The sequence below is a fragment of the Marmota flaviventris genome, chromosome 4 (genome assembly GCF_047511675.1).
Source record: "Marmota flaviventris isolate mMarFla1 chromosome 4, mMarFla1.hap1, whole genome shotgun sequence".
NCBI lineage: Eukaryota > Metazoa > Chordata > Mammalia > Rodentia > Sciuridae > Marmota > Marmota flaviventris.
Window position 1 is genome coordinate 32,012,552 of NC_092501.1, and position 16,975 is coordinate 32,029,526.

The 16,975-nt window shown below is 43.9% G+C and overlaps 1 protein-coding gene across 1 annotated transcript in view; it reads left to right on the plus strand.

Moving 5' to 3' along the window:
* Pdlim1 (PDZ and LIM domain 1) overlaps positions 1-15,921 on the plus strand; it is a 44,961-nt gene extending 29,040 nt beyond the window's left edge. Inside the window, exons 5-7 of the mRNA XM_027930314.2 lie at positions 8,643-8,794; positions 14,791-14,908; positions 15,379-15,921. Of these exons, the coding sequence (XP_027786115.1) occupies positions 8,643-8,794; positions 14,791-14,908; positions 15,379-15,565 (457 nt within the window). The 3' untranslated portion in view covers positions 15,566-15,921. The remainder of the gene's footprint in view (positions 1-8,642; positions 8,795-14,790; positions 14,909-15,378) is intronic.
* The last annotated feature ends 1,054 nt before the right edge of the window (positions 15,922-16,975 follow it).

Here is a 16,975-nt window from a genome sequence, read left to right on the forward strand (position 1 = left end):
CTGGGCTGCTTTACCATCAGTGTGTCCTCTAGTCCTTGGTTGATAGGTGGCTTGCACACATCTGTTCCCAGTCTGCAGCTTGTCCTTGAAGCTCTGTGCAGGATATTTCACAAAGCAAGTTGTTTCTTTTCAGGAAGTCCACTTTATCAGTTTGTCCTTTTATGGATCATGCTTTTGGTGTCAAGAACTCTTTGTCTGGTCCTAGAGCCTGAAAATTTTCAACTATTTTTTTTTCTAAACAATACATACTTTTACTTTTTACATTTAAGTCTTGAGGCATTTTGAGTAAATTTTTTAGGGTGTATGAGATTCAGCAAATAGTTATTCTTGGATCATTTTCCAAAAGTGTCTACTTTCTCCATTAAACTTCTTTTGCATCTTTATTAAAGTAAAACAGTTGGTCATATTTATATGTTTCTATTTCTGTATTCTCCATGTTGCTCCACTAATCTGTGTATTTGTCCCTTGTCAGTACCACAGTCTTGATTGCTATAGCTATAAACTAAGTCTTGAAATTAGGTAGACTGGTTCCTCCCTTTTTATTTTTACTTTTCAGAATTGTTTTAAATACTCTTGTTCTTTTTCCTTTTCATATATATTTTGTTTTTATTTTTAAGTTTAATTTTTGTCTTGGCTTATAGTACTGGGGATTGAACCCAGGGGCTGTCTAGCACTGAACTCCCTGCTGTCCTTCCTTTTTGGCATAGAGATTGAACCTAGGGGCACTTAATCACTGAACCACATCCCCGGTCTTTTTTATTTTTGTTTTGAGACAGGGCCTCCCTAAATTGCTGAGGCTGGCTTTGAACTTGCAAACCTCCTACTTTAGCCACCCAAGTTGCTGGGATTATAGGTGTGTGCCACTGCGCCTGGCAATCCCTAGCTCTTTTTATTTTATTAAAAATTTTGAGATCCAGTCTTGTTAAGTTGTCCAGTCTGGCCTTGAACTTGTGATCCTCCTCTGCAGCCTCCCCACCTCAGGGGTAGCTGGGTTTACAGGCATGTACCACCACATCCTCTTCATAAGTTTTAGAATAATCCTATTTAATCTTATAAAATCTTATGGGATTTTCTAAGGCAAATTGAAGTAATCCTATATATCAATTTGGGGAGAACTGATATCTCTAGTTTTGTTTTGTCTTCCAATTCGTGAACATAGTACTATGTTACTTATTTAGATCCTCTTTAATGTCTTTCATCATTATTGTGATATTTTCAGTTTTTGCAAGTCTCATACATGTTTTGTTAGATTTACAACTATGTAGAGGAGGGTAAATCTACCTTTTGAGCAGTTGTAAATGGCATTGTATTTTTAATTTCAGTGTCCATGTGTTCATTGCCAGTATAAAGACATGTATGTGACTTTTCTGTTTATCTTGTGTCCTGTATGTTTATTTTGATGCATTCTTGGGAGCTTGTTAATTCTGAGAGTTTTTGGTAGATACCATGTAATTTTCTATCTTGACAATCATGTCGTATGTGAATAGAGATAGTTTTATATCTTCTCTCTGATATCTAAGCCTTTTGTTTCCTTTTCTTGCCTTCTCCATGACTACTACTTATAGTACTATGCTGAGTGACTGTGTCTTGTTCTCAGTCTGTGGGGAAGACATTCAAGTTTTCATCATTAAGTATGGTGCTACATATAGATTTCTGTACATGTTTTTTTAATCAAGCTATGGAGTTTTTTCTATTTCTATTTTGCTGAGAGTTTTTGTCTTAAATAGATGTTAAATCTTACCAAATAGTTTTTCTATGATATATATATATATATATCATATTTTATATATATATATATCATATTTTATATATATATATCATATTTTATATATATATCATATTTTATATATATATATATCATATTTTATATATATATATATATATATAAAAAATATGATTTCTATGCTATATGATATCTATTTATTTATTTATGCCTGTTAATATGGTGGATTGCACCGACTGATTTTTAAGCTAGACTTAAATTCCTGAAATAAACTCCACTTGATCATGGTATGTAATTCTTTTTATATATTGTTGAATTTTACTGCTATATTTATGAGGGATACTTGTCTATAGTTTCCTTTTTTTAAGTACAGTTGTCATCTGGATTTTTGTCAGTATAACACTTCATACAGTAAGTTGGGAAATAGAAGAAGAGTTGGTGTAAAATTGGTTATTATTAATTGTTAATCTTTAAAAGTTTGGTATAATTCTGTAGTCAGACCATTTCTTTTTTTGGGAAATTTAAAGATTACTCTGTTTCAGAGTTATTTCCTTAATTCCTTAATGGTTATAGGGTTATTCAAACTATTGTTTTCACATTGGGTGAGTGTTGTGGTAGTTTGTGGTCTTCAAGAGATTGGTTCACTTCTTCTGAATTGCCAAAATTAAGCGTGGGTGGTCTGTTCGTTCAGGGTACGCCTTACTGTTCTTTTGTGTCTACAGGGTTTGTCGTGATGTCCTGTTTCATTCCCAATATTGGTAACATATGCCATGTCACCCTGTTTTCCTTCTTCACTTTAGCTAGCACTCTGCCAGTTTTATTGATCTTTCCAAGGAATATTTTTCTCTCTATCATTTTTTCTCTCATTGATTTATGTTCTTGCCTTTACTTCCTTCCTTCCGTGTGCTCTGATGGTATTAGAGTTTTTGCTTTTCTCTTTCTTGGTCCTGGATGTTAGAGTTTAGATTATTTATTATCATTTGTTATTTATAAATTTATTTATCATTATAGATTATTTATTATGATGATTATTGATGACTTAGATGACTTAATGACTTCGGTGACTGATTTGACTTCCCCTATTTAGTGCTATTGGTTTCCTTCTCCACTCCTCCCCCCAGCTATGCACTGCAGGTTTACTATTTTATTTTTCATTTTCATTCAGTTTGATGTATTTATGATTTCCTTCAGACTTCCTTTTTGACCCATGTATTATTTAGAGGTCTGTTTAATTTTCAAGTGTTTATAGAGATTTTCCTGTTTTCAGTTTCTGGTTTGAGTTCATTGTGGTCAGAGAACACCCTTGGTGTAATTTCAGTTTTTTAACATTGGTTGAGGTTTGTTTTATGGCCCAGAATGTGGTCTGGGTGTATGTTTGCGGACCCTTGGAAAGACTTCATTCTGCTTTTGTTGGGAAGGGATTTCAAATGCCCATTAGATCCTGTTGGCTGATGGTACTGAGTTTGTCCGTGTCCTTGCTGATGTCTGCTCAGTTCTGTCGGGTGTTGAGAAAGCAGTATTGAATTCTGGAGCTATAATTCTGAGTTGGTCTAGTTCTCCTTTTAGTTCTGTCCATCTTTCCATATTTTGAAGCTCTGTTGTTATAAGGTGTGTTAGCTTCTCAGTGGGTTGGCCTGTTTGTGGTTGTGTAATGTCCTTTTATGTATCTGGTGCATGTTATTTATTCAGATGTCCACTTAATCAGATAGTAACTGAGCCACTCCTGCTTTCTCTTGATTAATGTTGTCATGATATATATTCCATCTTTTTTACCTGCTTATATTTTAATATTTGAAATGAAGTTTTTGTTGACAGCTTTCTTGTTTTAGTTAGGATTTATATACAGATTACTAAGCTGATGCCACAGGTGAGGGCTCACGTTAAAACAAAAAACCCTTTTTGTCGCCACGCTGTTAACTTCATTATTTTGAGGGAGTTGACTTTCATTTCAGGGTTGCTGGGCTGAAATGAAATCCATGTCCAGAGCTATGGGCTGCTTTTTTGGTTCTTGACCTTGTGACTTTCTTCTGGCTCCAGCTGCTCTTTTGCTGAAGCAGGCCTGCAAATCATAGACCAGACTCAGCCTCCAAAATCCTCCTCTGGAGGTGAGCTAGCTCAAAGGGAGTTTCTTCTGATGTTCTAAAGATCACCTCATCAGGTTGGGCAGCCTGGCCACACTATCACTGAGTTCAGGTCCTGAAATAGTGGTTTAGAAAACACTGAGCATTTAGGAAACTGGTGCACAGCAGCTCCAAGCATGACTCAGAGAAACAAGGACTAGGAAACTTTATGTAATGTATAGTTACTCCAAAGGAATTGAATTAAACGCCTATATTTTATTATCAAAGCTATAAAGAGTAGGTTTAGAAAAATGTGATCCACCAGTGTTCACCCGAAAATGTTTTTCTCTTTGAGACTCAGTCATGTGGATTATATTTTGTGAAACCATATGGATTAGTCTGTTTTCCATTGCTGTAACAAAGTATCTGAGCCTAGAGACTTTATAAGAAAAAAAGGTTTCTGCCTCAGCTTTGGAGGTTCAAGGGCATGGTGCTGGGATTGACTTGGCTCTGGTGAGGACCTTATGGCAGATAACATAATGGTGAGAATGTGTGCAAGAGGGAGAGATCCTCTGGCAAGATAGGTAGCCAGAGAGTGGAGAAGGTACAGGTTCATTCTTTTGTCACAACTCACCTAAATTGAGTTCCATAAGACTATGTTGACCTGAGGGCAGTGCTCCCTACTAGGTTCGACCTCTTAAAAGTCTGCTTCTAATATTATCATACTGAGGACCACGCCTGTGACACATGAACTCTTGGGGGATACACTTTAGGTATAGCCAAACCGCAGCATCAAAGAAAGAATTTTTTCCTTCTGTTGTTTTTATATACACAAATGGGACTTTTGGGTTCCATTTTTTTTTTCTTTTGATATTGGGAATTGAACCCAGGGGCACTTAACCACTGAGCCACATCCCCAGCCCTTTTTATATTTTATTTTGAGATAGGATCTCACTAAGTGGTTTAGGGCCTTGATCAATTGCTGAAGCTGGTTGCATTTCTTATGTATATTTTGTTTTAATTATTTTTTTAAAACGTTGTGTTATCATGTTAATACCAGATAGCCTAATGTTAAAGACTAAGAGTTTGGGTCTTAGGCTATTATTATTTGTGAATTAGGCATATCAATGTTTCAAGTAAGGTAATGGATATTGAAAGTGCTTTGTAAATTGTCCAGCAGTAATAAATTAGTAAATAGTAATTTTTATTGTTGTTATCTTGGCCTCTGAAAACTGAGCCTTCTATGGCTGCCTCCCCTGCCAACCCAGTTCCTCAGGTTGTGTCTGGAGTGCTGACCTCTCCTGCACAAGCCCCCTTATATAATAACTGCTGGAGTGCTCTTCAGGCAGGGCTTTCTGTGTATTCCCTGGCGTGGAGGCCCACACATCTTCCCAGGGTCCGGGGACTATTATGAGATGGTCATTGGCATCAGCATGGCTGGTCTCATAGACCCTAAAGGGAATGTCCACCGTGTTGTTTGAAAGTACCACCAGTGACCTTGCCCTCTTCTGTCCCTGGACTCATGACACACAGGAAGCATGGGGTTTATGGATGCTGTGGACAGACACATAGACATGGGTAGCTTGCACTACTGTGGACACTACAAGACTAAAAAGATGGTGAAAACATTGGTCATACTTTGTCTGTGAATGTGCTTTTTCTCTTCAGGTTATAGTGGGACCAGTAAATCCCCAAGAAGAAAATATTCTGTGTCTTATCTGGGGAAGGAGGGTATTATTTAAATCATACTTAAATATATATTTAGTTAAGTTATAATTTTTGATGATTAAAATGGAGGAAATGATAAACCAATGAGGAAAGATAGTATTTTTTTTTTTTTTTTTAATTAGAGAACTATTTTTATAAGGTTGTTTGCTGGAAGAATATGTGATGGCCTTGTGGTTTGGGTTTTTTTCATTTTTAATGTTTCCTTGGAGGCTTCCAGACATAACATACACCAAAGAAGAGGAGAAATTCTTCCCAAGAACATTCCTTGGTCTGCTCTTGATTTTAAAATAGTTCTAAGAGTAATAGAAAAAAGATTTGTCAAAAATAATGGAATGCTCTGGCCATAGGGCAAGTTCAAGCTAAAAAGTCGGGCATGTCACTCGGGGAACGGGGCTGAATGGGTGGTTAGAGCAAGTGGTCAGGGTGGCCCACGGGCCTGCTGTGGGAGGCTCCCACACTTCCTGCTGATGGAGGAGAGACAAAGGCAGAGACCAGCTGCCCTGGGCAGGAGAGCTGGAATGGCTGCTTTCCCCTCAGCAGTGACCAGCTGCCCAGTGTTTCTGACCTTCTCTGGCAGCAGCAGAGCTTGCGTCACTCTTTGAGGGCCTGGTTCTCTGTTGCCAGCCAGAACAGGACTGGAGTCCTAGGGAAGCACCTGTGGCTTCATGGCTGCGACTGACTCAGCATTCAGCTTGGAGACTAGGCCTTTTTTTTTTTTTTTTTTCAGTACTGGGATTTGAACCCAGTGGCACTTTACCACATCCACAGCCTTTTTAAAGTTTGTAACAATAAGCTGATGAGGCTGACCTTGAACTTGTGGTTCTCCTACCTCAGCCTCCCTCCTGAGTAGGTGGGATTCCAGGTGTGAGTCATGGCGCCTGGCAGGACTGAGGACTTAAAGTGCCCCAGGAGGCTCCCCAGGCTGCCCCACAGATTGTCAGAGAAGAGAGAGAGCAGGAGGGAGAGAAGGAGGGGGGGGAGAGAGAGAGGTGGGGAGAGAGAAGAAGTAACTGGGAGGAAAATTGCATGGGAAACACAGACCTTGATTTTCTTTTTAAAATCCAGTGTGAGCTAATTACACAATGGGTGGGTGGGTGGGAAGCGAGTGAATAAACATAATTTGTATAATTATTGGCACCTGCACACATTCTTAAAGCTGGGAGGCTGCCTAGCAGGCTGGAAAGCTTGCAGCATTATTACTTAGGAACTAGGGGTGATTTATGTACACGCCTCTCCATTTGCGTCAATAACTTATACCGCCACCGATCCATCTGGTGTTTATTTGCTTTTTGTTCTACTGGCCACATGTCCCTTTGTCACCTTCTGAAGAAGCAGCTGAAGTGAGAAGGAGGTGATATGGGGCAGGGGCTGGGGACCGCTGTCCTGGAGAGCCCCCATGAACCTTCAGGACCAGGGGGAAAGAGAGGGGGTACAGGCACCAGGTCCTGTGGCATTGTTGGTCACTTACCTGATACCTGCTGAGCTCTGGCCCTGGGGCAGGTATCCAGCAAGTCCTGGGCAATAAAACAGGCCAAGTCCCTGCTTACCTTCCAGGGGGAGACAGACACTACAGAATAAAGAGATGCAGATACAATACACAGTGAGAAAAAAGTGGGGGGTAGACAGTGGTGGGGTGGGGTGGGTGGTTGTAAGTTGGGTCAGGAAGCCCTCTCTGAGGAGTGCATCTGAAGGAATCCTGAGTGCTCTGGGGGTGTCTGGGGAGACTTTCCAGACACAGCAGTGCTGCAAAGCCTGCAAGACAAGCTGGCCGGCCTAGGCACTGCCCACGGCTGCTCTGCTAGAGGCTAGGTCAGGAGCTGCATTTGGAATGGGAAGCCGGGCTACATCTTTTAGGGCCTTTTTCTTATTTCTGTAGTGAACATTTACTCTAAAAGTTGAATTTGATTAAACTTGTATTTTTTTTTAAATAGACAAGTATCATTTTTTTTTTTTGTAGTTGTAAATGGATAGAATGCCTTTGTTTATTTTTATGTGGTGCTGAGGATCCAACCCGGTGCCTCACACATGCTAGGCAAGCACTGTACCACTGAGCCACAACCCCAACCTCTTAAACCTGTATTTTGTTATTAAAATAAGTAATTGGTTTAAAGTCAGATGAGATTACATTGAACCATGTCATGATAGAGTCTGGTTCATATATTTTAAATATCCTACTGGCCTCTGGTTGAAACAAAGCCTGTCCTGCAGCTGAGATTGGCCTTAGAGGGACAAGTTAGGCAGCTGGTCAGTCAAGTCATGGTGTGGCTTGGACCCTCAAGAGAGCTGGGGGCGGTGAGGAGGGTCAGATTCAGGATAGATTCTGCAGGGATCTATCCTGCAGAACTCACTGGAGTCTCCTGTTTACCTTCTTTCCTTGAAACCTGGCAGCACAGGTCTCCCACTGGAAAAAGGAGCAGGGGTGGGGAGGGTGGGGTATGTGTGTGTGTGTGGGAGGGGCGAGGGGGGCGCTCACAGCAGTGCCTGTCTCATCCTGTTCTGGGGCACCCAGAGGGACAGGAGGAAGGCACGGGAGGCAAGGCCTGGCTTGCCTAGTCCCTGGGCTCAAACTCTTCACAGTTTGCAAAGAATGTGCTCATTGCATGGTCGCCCCCATCCCTGTGAACTAGGCAGGACAGATACTGTTACGGTGTGATAGGTGAGGCTGGAGCCGGTGGAGACAGGGAAAGCCCTGTGAGGTCCGCAGGAGTGAAGAACAGTGATTTCTGCTTATATGAGAGGAATGTATGTGGTCCCTACTCAGGGGACTCAGCTGAGATTTTAGTGGTCAGATTGTGGTCAACATATTCCCTCTTCCAAGTTTTCTCTTGACATAATGTTTATGTAATTTAAAAAGAAGTAAAGCATTCCCCTTCCATTGGATTAAGCCAAAATGTAATTGAATTACTAAAACCACTAGGAAAAATAGCCTCTTGCTGCATTGAAGCCGTAGGCAGCTTTGACTGCGAGGACACCCCGTGGTATTGGCAGAAGGTCTACAGCTAGGCTGGGAGATGGGATAATTTCTACCCATCCATTGAATCAGGGGTGTCTTGTTTGGGGGCAGGGAGTGTCTGGTGAAGTCGTTGCTCGCTTCTGATATGTCCTAATAAATTTCCAAACATTCTTTACAGCTTAGACCATCCTCAGCCTTCAGGCGGCCTTGCCATCAGCAAAGAATCTGAAGTTTACAAGATGCTTCAGGAGAAACAGGAGTTAAATGAGCCCCCGAAACAGTCCACGTCATTCCTGGTTTTGCAGGAAATCCTAGAATCAGAGGAAAAAGGTAATCAGCTCTACCTACGGTCAGAGGCTCTTGTTCAAGGCCTGGTGTGAGGGTTGGTCATTGATAACACAGGTGAGTGCAGCTGGAGTAGGTAGAAAGAGCACAGGTGCTTGGAGGCTTGAGCTGGTATCCTCCTTAGCCTCTCAGGTAGCTGGAATTGTAGGCACATGCTCCCGCATGGACTTGGTGTGGACCACATTGCTTGGCATGGACTTTATTTTTTTGCAGTGCCCAGGGCCTCATGCATACCTGGCAAGTACTGTACCACTGAACTCCATCTCCAGCTCTGACTTTTAAAATGCTAAAAGCTCATTAAGGGGGAGAGAAAGGGGAGGTAGGGAGAGGGGCCCACTTTCCCTTTGGGGCCATGGGTTTGTTTTTGTTTTAGGGTGCATGACTTCTTGAAGGCCTGAGAGTCCCTCATATGGCCACATTCTCACCCTGTGACCTCAGGCTAGTCTCTGAACTGTTCTAGGCTCAGGTCTCATAAGCTGTGCAAAACACCTCTCACTATGACCAGCACAGAGCAGATGCTGAGTGATTATGATGATGTTTGAGACTGCATTAGGAGGCTGCCAGTCAGCTTTAGCTTGTCCATGGTGAGATCTGGTGCCTGAGGCGCCCAGGGCCACCTGGGGTGGTTCTGCAGGTCTCAAGAGACAGTTCTCACTGTATACATCTCCTGTGTATTTATTATAGTGATGTTCAAGCAGAGAGCATTATTATTCATTTAATAACCAGCATATTGTGAGAAATTGGTGAAAGTGGATGTGCAAGGAAGGGATTCCTTTTGCCCCCCGCTGTGGTGTGGGACACACATACCCAGGGCCTGGCATGTGGCAGGCCAGTGCTGTACCACTGAGTTACACCCCAGCCTTTTTTAAAAATTTGAGACAGGATCTTGCTAAGTTGCCCAGACTGGCCTTGAACTTGAAATCCACCTGCCTTTGCCTCCCAAATAGCTGTGATTGCAGGCATGCACCCCTGTACCCAGCAGGGGATCTTTTTCCCCTTCCCATTCATGTGGCCTGTACGTTGGCAGCCCCAGTCTCCCCTGCTCCCAGGTAGCACCTCTTGGATTCTCATTTTTAGTCTTTACTGGTGTTTTAGTCAGCTTTTTTGCTTCTGTGGTCAAAAGACCTGGCAAGAATGATTTTAGAGGAGGAATTTGGGCCTCACAGTTTCAGAGGTCTCCATCCATGGACAGCTGACTCCGTTGCTCTGTGCCCGAGGGGAGGCAGAATGTCATGGGGCAAGAGTTTGGTGGAAGAAAGCAGCTTAGGCCATGGTATCAGGAAGTGGAGAGAGAGAGCTTCCCTCACCTCAGAGGAAATATAAACCCTAAGGGCATATACCCAGGGACCTACCTCCTCCAGCCACACCCTACCTGCTTATAGGTCAGCCCAATTAATCCCTATCAGGGGATTAATGCACTGATTAGGCTAAGGCTCCCCAAACCCGATCATTTCAGGTCTGAAATGATCCTACATTGTCTCAAGCATGAGCTTTTGGGGGACAGCTCAGATCCAAACCACAACACCCAGTCCTTATGATGCCTGGCCTTCTATAACCTCTGTCCCTGTCCCTGGCTCAACCATCTCACTGGCTTAGACCACATTGCTTGGCATGCACTTTATTTATTTGTTTTGCAGTGCCCAGGGCCTCATTCATACCTGGCAAGTACTGTACCACTGAACTCCATCTCCAGCTCTGACTTTTAAAATGTTAAAAGCTCTTGTCCTCTTCTCAGACTATCCACATGTGAACAGAGTTGGTACTCCTGGAAGGGGTGCTTGGGGAATCTCCTGGGGGAACCTGCTTCTGCTAGGCTGCAAAGGACTGACTTGTCTGTGCAGGGCCTTCAGGGAGGGTCAGAGCTGAGTGCCCTGAGTAAGGGGAACCTCCCCTCAACCCCTTCTGTTAGAGTTTCAGTTTCCTCTGGGGAGGCCCTTTGTGCTGAAGCTTCCCGGCTGAGACACACCCAGCACCTAGGCTTCTTCCCCCGTGGTGTGAGTTCTTTAGAGAGTGGTAATGTATACCCACAGAAAATTAGGAAAATGTTTCTTTTATGCTAAAAGATATTGTTCTACCAGCAGTCTCCTTCTTTGCTTGGAGAACTTGTGCAGCTGGGAAGAAATGAGCCAGACTTTGTATTAGTTCCAGTATTAGGCCTGACTGACGAAAGACTTGGACTTGGGCTCCAACCCTTGAGGATGACAGGTTTGTCAAAACATGAGAAACACGGTTTATTTTACTCTAGGTGGATGTGAATCAAGAGGGGTGAAGTCAGTCAGCCCAGCCCAAACTAGGACATAATCAGAGGAAGCAGAGTTCACCTGGGCTCATAGAGAAGGACCTGAGCAGGAAGTTGTCAGCTCCATGCTCATTAGGGTCTGGGCTCCTTCCATCCTGTGCTCCATCAACCAAACCCTTGGTTTCCATAGTTTCCTGGCTACTTCACGGTCCTAATTGGCAGCAGGTATTCCATCCATCATGCTCATTTCCAGGCATCAGGGAGGAAGGAAGGGGACAGGGGTGATTGGGTAATCCCCTTTCAGATGAGCCAGCTTTCTCTTTCCCACAAGTCCCACTACTGTTTCATTTACATTATATTGATCAAGATCTAGTCACATGGCCACACCTAGTTGCACAAGAGTCTGAGAATTACATTTGTATCCCTTAGGCTATATGCCTTCTTGCCCCAAAGAAAATCAAGATCTAGCTAAAAAGGAAGAAGGAAATAACAGATCTTGTAGATTTTCCTGTCTCTGAATGTGTACTTTAGTTTTTCACTGAATGCAACAGGATAAATTCCAGTCCAAACATCTGCCACATGCAGAAGGCCCTCGGGGAGGGAAATCAAATACCTATTTTTACTTGGAATGAAATGGTCAAAGCCCAGGGAAGTGGCCAGTACATGGCTAAAGCACCTGATGAGGCTTACTGTCATTTGGAAAGGTCTCTGGTTCAGAGAGCAGTGCTGTGGAGCAGAAAGCACTGGCATTCGGATCTGCCTGAGCTGCTATGAGGCCTCCAGCAAGTTGCTGGTCTCTCTAAGCCCTAGTTTCTTCTTCCAGTAAGGCTAATAACAAGGACCTCAAGGGGTTGTTAAAAGGTGAGGGTAAAATGGGTCTTGTAAAGTGCCCCATGCACCGTCAGCAAGGTGCTCAAGGAGGTTTAGTGATGAACCTTGGGAGACTCATTTTGGATGAAATTCACCCTCTGCACCAGGAGAATAGGGCCTTGGGTTCCTCACACTTCATCTTGCTCTGGAGAAATGCAGAAATCTGCAGGACAAAGGAGCCTTTATGGTTTTTCATTTTGATGGATTACATATAACGTAATGTTTACCATCATAATTCTGTTCAGTTCAGTGGCTTTAAGTGCATTCATGTCATGCTATTGTCACCACCGTCCATCCACAGAACTCGATTCATCTTGCACAACTGGAACTTGGTACTCATTAAACAATAACTCTCCATTCCCTGCTTCCCCAGCCCCTGACTTCCTCCCTCACTGTCTCTGAATCTAACAGTTCCAAATACCCCTCATGAATGGGATCACAGAGTTTGGCTTATTGTGGCTGGCCCATTTCACTTGGTCTTAACGTCCTCAGAGTTCATCCGTGTTGTAGCATGTGTCAGAAATTCCTTCCTTTTTAAGGCAGAATTCTATTCCATTGTATAGGTCTGTACCACCTTTGGTCATCTGTCTATGGGAGGGAGACTTAACATGCCGAGATGTCATGGGCTGATAGCACAGTGGTGGCCAGAGCCTCCTTAGAGGAGTAAGCTGGCCACATGCTTCTGCAGGCTCATTTTGACTGGTACCCGGGATTCCAGGATGATCTTCAGATGTCTGGAGTCTTACAGAGGGACCACCAGTGCTAGGTTAAGGATCATGAGCTTGATTCTGTAGGCAGTGTGGAGCCATGGAAGATTGTTATGCTGTGAAGTGGATAGAAAAACAAGTGTTTTATTTAGATCATTTTCAGTTTTCCCTACAAGTGTTTGAGATGAAGTCATCACTGAAAGAAGAGAAATTTGGAAATGTTTGTGGTTGCCTGGAGTCCAGTAGCAAACTAGTTGAGAATAAGGAAGAAGAGAGATTTCTTTGAATTTCAGTGTTGGCTGTATAAGTGAGAGGAAAAAAAACCGCAGAGCCAGCAGGTGGCGCTGCAGGACTGGACAAGTTGCTGTGCTGCTCCATCCTCCACGTGGACTCTCCCCCGCCCCAGGGTGAGAGTAGCTTTCCAGCTCCAGTTAGGAAAACCAAAACTGTTACCTAGGGGACAAAATCACTCCCAGCAGAGAACTAGTGACTAGAGGGAAGCATGGAATGGAGGGGCAGGATAACTGTGGGCAAAATATGCAGCTGATCACACCAGCCAGAGGCATTCTGAACACCCTTTTTTTGAACATATCTCAATTCTTGGTTCAAAAGCACTGGTCAGCATATGGGGACTCATTTTCTGAGTAGGTAGAGAGAAGAGGCAGCATCCTCATCTCTTCAGCCCTAGGACTGCCTAGCATGGTTGTGGTTATGGGAAGATCCTCTCCCACCTCCTTCCCCCAGACAACCATCCCTCTGCCCTTGTCCAGTGGCTCTTGGGTCTGGGTCCAGTGGTTCCTGAACTGGCAGCAGCATCTATGAACTTATTGGAAATATAAATTCTCAGGCCCCATTCTAGGCCTACAGAATCTGGTGGTAGGGACCCAGCAATCTATGGCTCAAAAAACACACCAGGTGAATCTGATATGCAGTAAAGTTTGAAGACAGTTGCTTTTGCCCAAAATAGCAGGTATATAGTAGTATTTTCTGCACCTGGAGATGGGATCTCTGCACCTGTGGATGCTAATTGAACTTGTTTGGGGTAGGATGCATCTATGAATTTTCTGGAGCTTCTCTTGGGGCCTGGGATGCTCATAGGTGCCTGTTCAGAACCACCAATGGTGTGGAGGCATCTCTAGCTTCTTTAGTCAAAGCATGCAGGGCCAAGACTATATCGTTCTGCATCTGTCATGGCATTTCACAATTCATTTCCATGTTATTTGTGGATAGTCTATTATTTGCTAAACCCCATGCTAGGCTCTGTGGGGAACTAAAAAATATACAAAACAAGGTTCTGGTATTCAAGTTGTTTGCAGTCTAGAAAAAAAGCCATGTGTAAATAGCTGCCGAATATAATGGTACTGCCAGAACACATCCTAGTTAAAAAAAAAAAAAGTGATGGGAAAGCCCAGCCAGCTGAGTATATAGCAACAGTAGTGGTAGTAACAGCTTATTACTCTGCAAAGCTACCACGATAGAGGGCTCTGTTCCCTGAGATATGATGAGATGAGCTGTAGGCATTTGAGCATCTAGCAACTGGGTGCTTATTTCTTATGCACTAAGCTGACTGCAGAAGATGTAGTAGATGATTTTCCTCTGGCTGCTTGTAGCATGCTGTACTGGAATGATTTTGGGGCAGGGGAGGGAGGAGGTATTTCTTTCTGCAACTAGAAGGGTGTTTTGTTTTTGTTTTTGCAGTGCTAGGAATCAGACTAAGTGCTTTTGCACAGTGCTAGGCAAGCATTCTACCACTGAGCTACATAAGTCCTCTTTCCACATCTAAATACACTGTATTTTGGTTACCAGATATTGCTTTTATTGACTTATTTATTATATCCATATAAGGTGTTTGTAAGTTCCTGTATCAGTGTTTGCATGTATTTAATTCACAATGTGTGCCCAGGTGCCTACCATTGTAGAAGTGCTTCATGTATTTTTAAAGTCTCTTTGTATGGCAGTGAAGGAGAAAATGAAAATTTTATAGAAAAGGAAAATAGAAGATCTGAGAAGTTAAGTAACTTTCCAGGGACCACATAGCAGAGTCACATCTGACCCCAGTGCCCATGATCTTACTTGAACATATCTAGAAGCGGCTCTGAGAGAGCCGAGTGAGACGTAGGCAGTTCTGCACTTCCCAGCCAATGTAAGTGCTTTTGTCATTTCAGGGGATCCCAACAAACCCTCAGGATTCAGAAGTGTTAAAGCTCCAGTCACCAAAGTGGCCGCCTCGATTGGAAATGCTCAGAAGTTGCCTATGTGTGACAAATGTGGCACCGGCATTGTGTAAGTATCTACCCCCTGCAGTCCACAGAGGCCTTGCAAGTTGGGTAAACAATAAAAATGGGGAAAGTACAGGATATGCAACACCTGTTTTGGGTGTAAATGAGACAAATCCTACCTGGGCAAAATGGAGCAAGGAGGCTGCGTAGGTTTGTGTTCCAGGTCCAGGTGGCCCCGGTTGTCCTGTGCTGTGGGGCTCTTAGGTTCTGAATGTGTAAAAGCCAGAAAAGCAGGGCTGCCATCTGTTGAGGTGGACTGGACTTCCAGATTAATGTCTGGCCCCGGGGAATCAGAAGCCCTTTTACATTTGCTGCTGGAGGCCAGTTGGGAGATCGTGGTCTGCTCTCTGATGGGAGGGCATCAGTGGAGAAGCCCCAAGCCCAGCTCGGGAAGGATGGCACAGAGCCCTGGTGTCACCTGCAGGTGCTTGTAACTAATGGAGCCCTCTCCTCCCTCCCTCCCTCCCTCCACAGCGGAGTGTTTGTGAAGCTGCGGGACCACCACCGCCACCCTGAGTGCTACGTGTGCACCGACTGTGGGACGAACCTGAAGCAGAAGGGCCATTTCTTCGTAGAGGATCAAATCTATTGTGAAAAGCATGCCCGGGAGCGTGTCATACCCCCCGAGGGATACGACGTGGTCACCGTGTTCCCCAAGTGACGCAGCAGACGTGCGCCCACAGCTGACCTCCAGCTGGCCTCACCACACCTTGTCCTCTGAGTGTTCTGGACCCCCTCCTGCTCAGAGCTCTGTGCGTACTTGACCCGGTTCTGCCCCTGCTCCTTCAGTGCTGAGTTCCGCTCCGTGGCTGGCTGACTCACTCTGGCTGTGGGGCGCCTGCTATGGAAAAGTGTTTTGTCATTGTCCCCTCGCCGGCATCACTGTGCATCTCCCTCACCTCGGCTCTTCTCCGCTGCAGACGGACATCAGTCAAGTTTGAACCAATCCAAATTTAACATGTTTGACATTAATTTTGTTTTTACTCAATAAATAAATTTGTAGACTGTAAAACAAAAGTGTGCCATCTCTGATCATTCAGTCGTGTATCTTGTTCACTGCCTGATGAGATTTCTAAGGCCTCTCCTCTTGTTCTGGGTTTCCTGCTTCTCAGATTTAGCAGTCTCTCCCCCAGGTGTGAGGAACGTGGCATCTGAAGCTATGCACTTGTTATGTCTTCGAAGCTTGCTTCAACTTATGTTTTTTTGTTGGTAATATAAGATACTTAGTCTGTTTTAATGAAATAATGTTTTCTTTATGTCTGGCTGTTCTAGGGCTTATCTGAGGAAAGAAATGATTCCCAAATAATGGATGGGGAGTTTTACTAGTTGTCTTTAAAATATTCCTCAATAAATCCATGTCCAGGCTGGTTGTTGCCATCACAACCACTGTCCTTTGTGAAGGGAAGCAACCTTGGGAACATGGGCAGCAGCCGCATCAAGAGCTCAGGGAAATGGCCAGTATGTCCCCATCCCAAGAGAGATTGAGAACTCTGGCTGTTCAGAGGCCTTGAGTCAAGATCTGAGGTCACCGTAGGTTATCTCCCAGTGACTAATCCCCAATGAAGTTGTTGGCTGAAACAGTGGTGCCCTCATCCCTCCTGAAGCCAAGATGAAATGTTTGCTGAGAGAAGTGGGCAGGGCACTCCAGTCAACCCACCTCCCTCCAAAGAGCAACTCGGTTGGCTCTTAAGCAATATTGATAGTTCATGCCCTTTATTGACGTAAAGGGTATGGTTGGTAACCTTTACTGATGATGGGTCTTAAATACCTGAGCCAATCAACTCATAAAGAGGAAGGTTTATTTTTGTTCACAGTTTTAGAGGTTTCATTCCACTGTCACCTAGGCCTGTTGCTTACCTGTGGCATGGCAGCACGTCATGGTGGGGAGCATATGGCATAACTGTTCATGTCAGGGCAGGGAAGCAAAAGAAGAGAAGTCCAGGATCCTACTGTCCCCTTGAAGAGCGTGTTCCCTCAGGGATGTAAGACCTCCTGGTAGGCCCCACCTCTTCCACCACCTATTGGCACTGTGGGTAAGGACCAGATCTTTAACACATGAGCCCAAAGACTA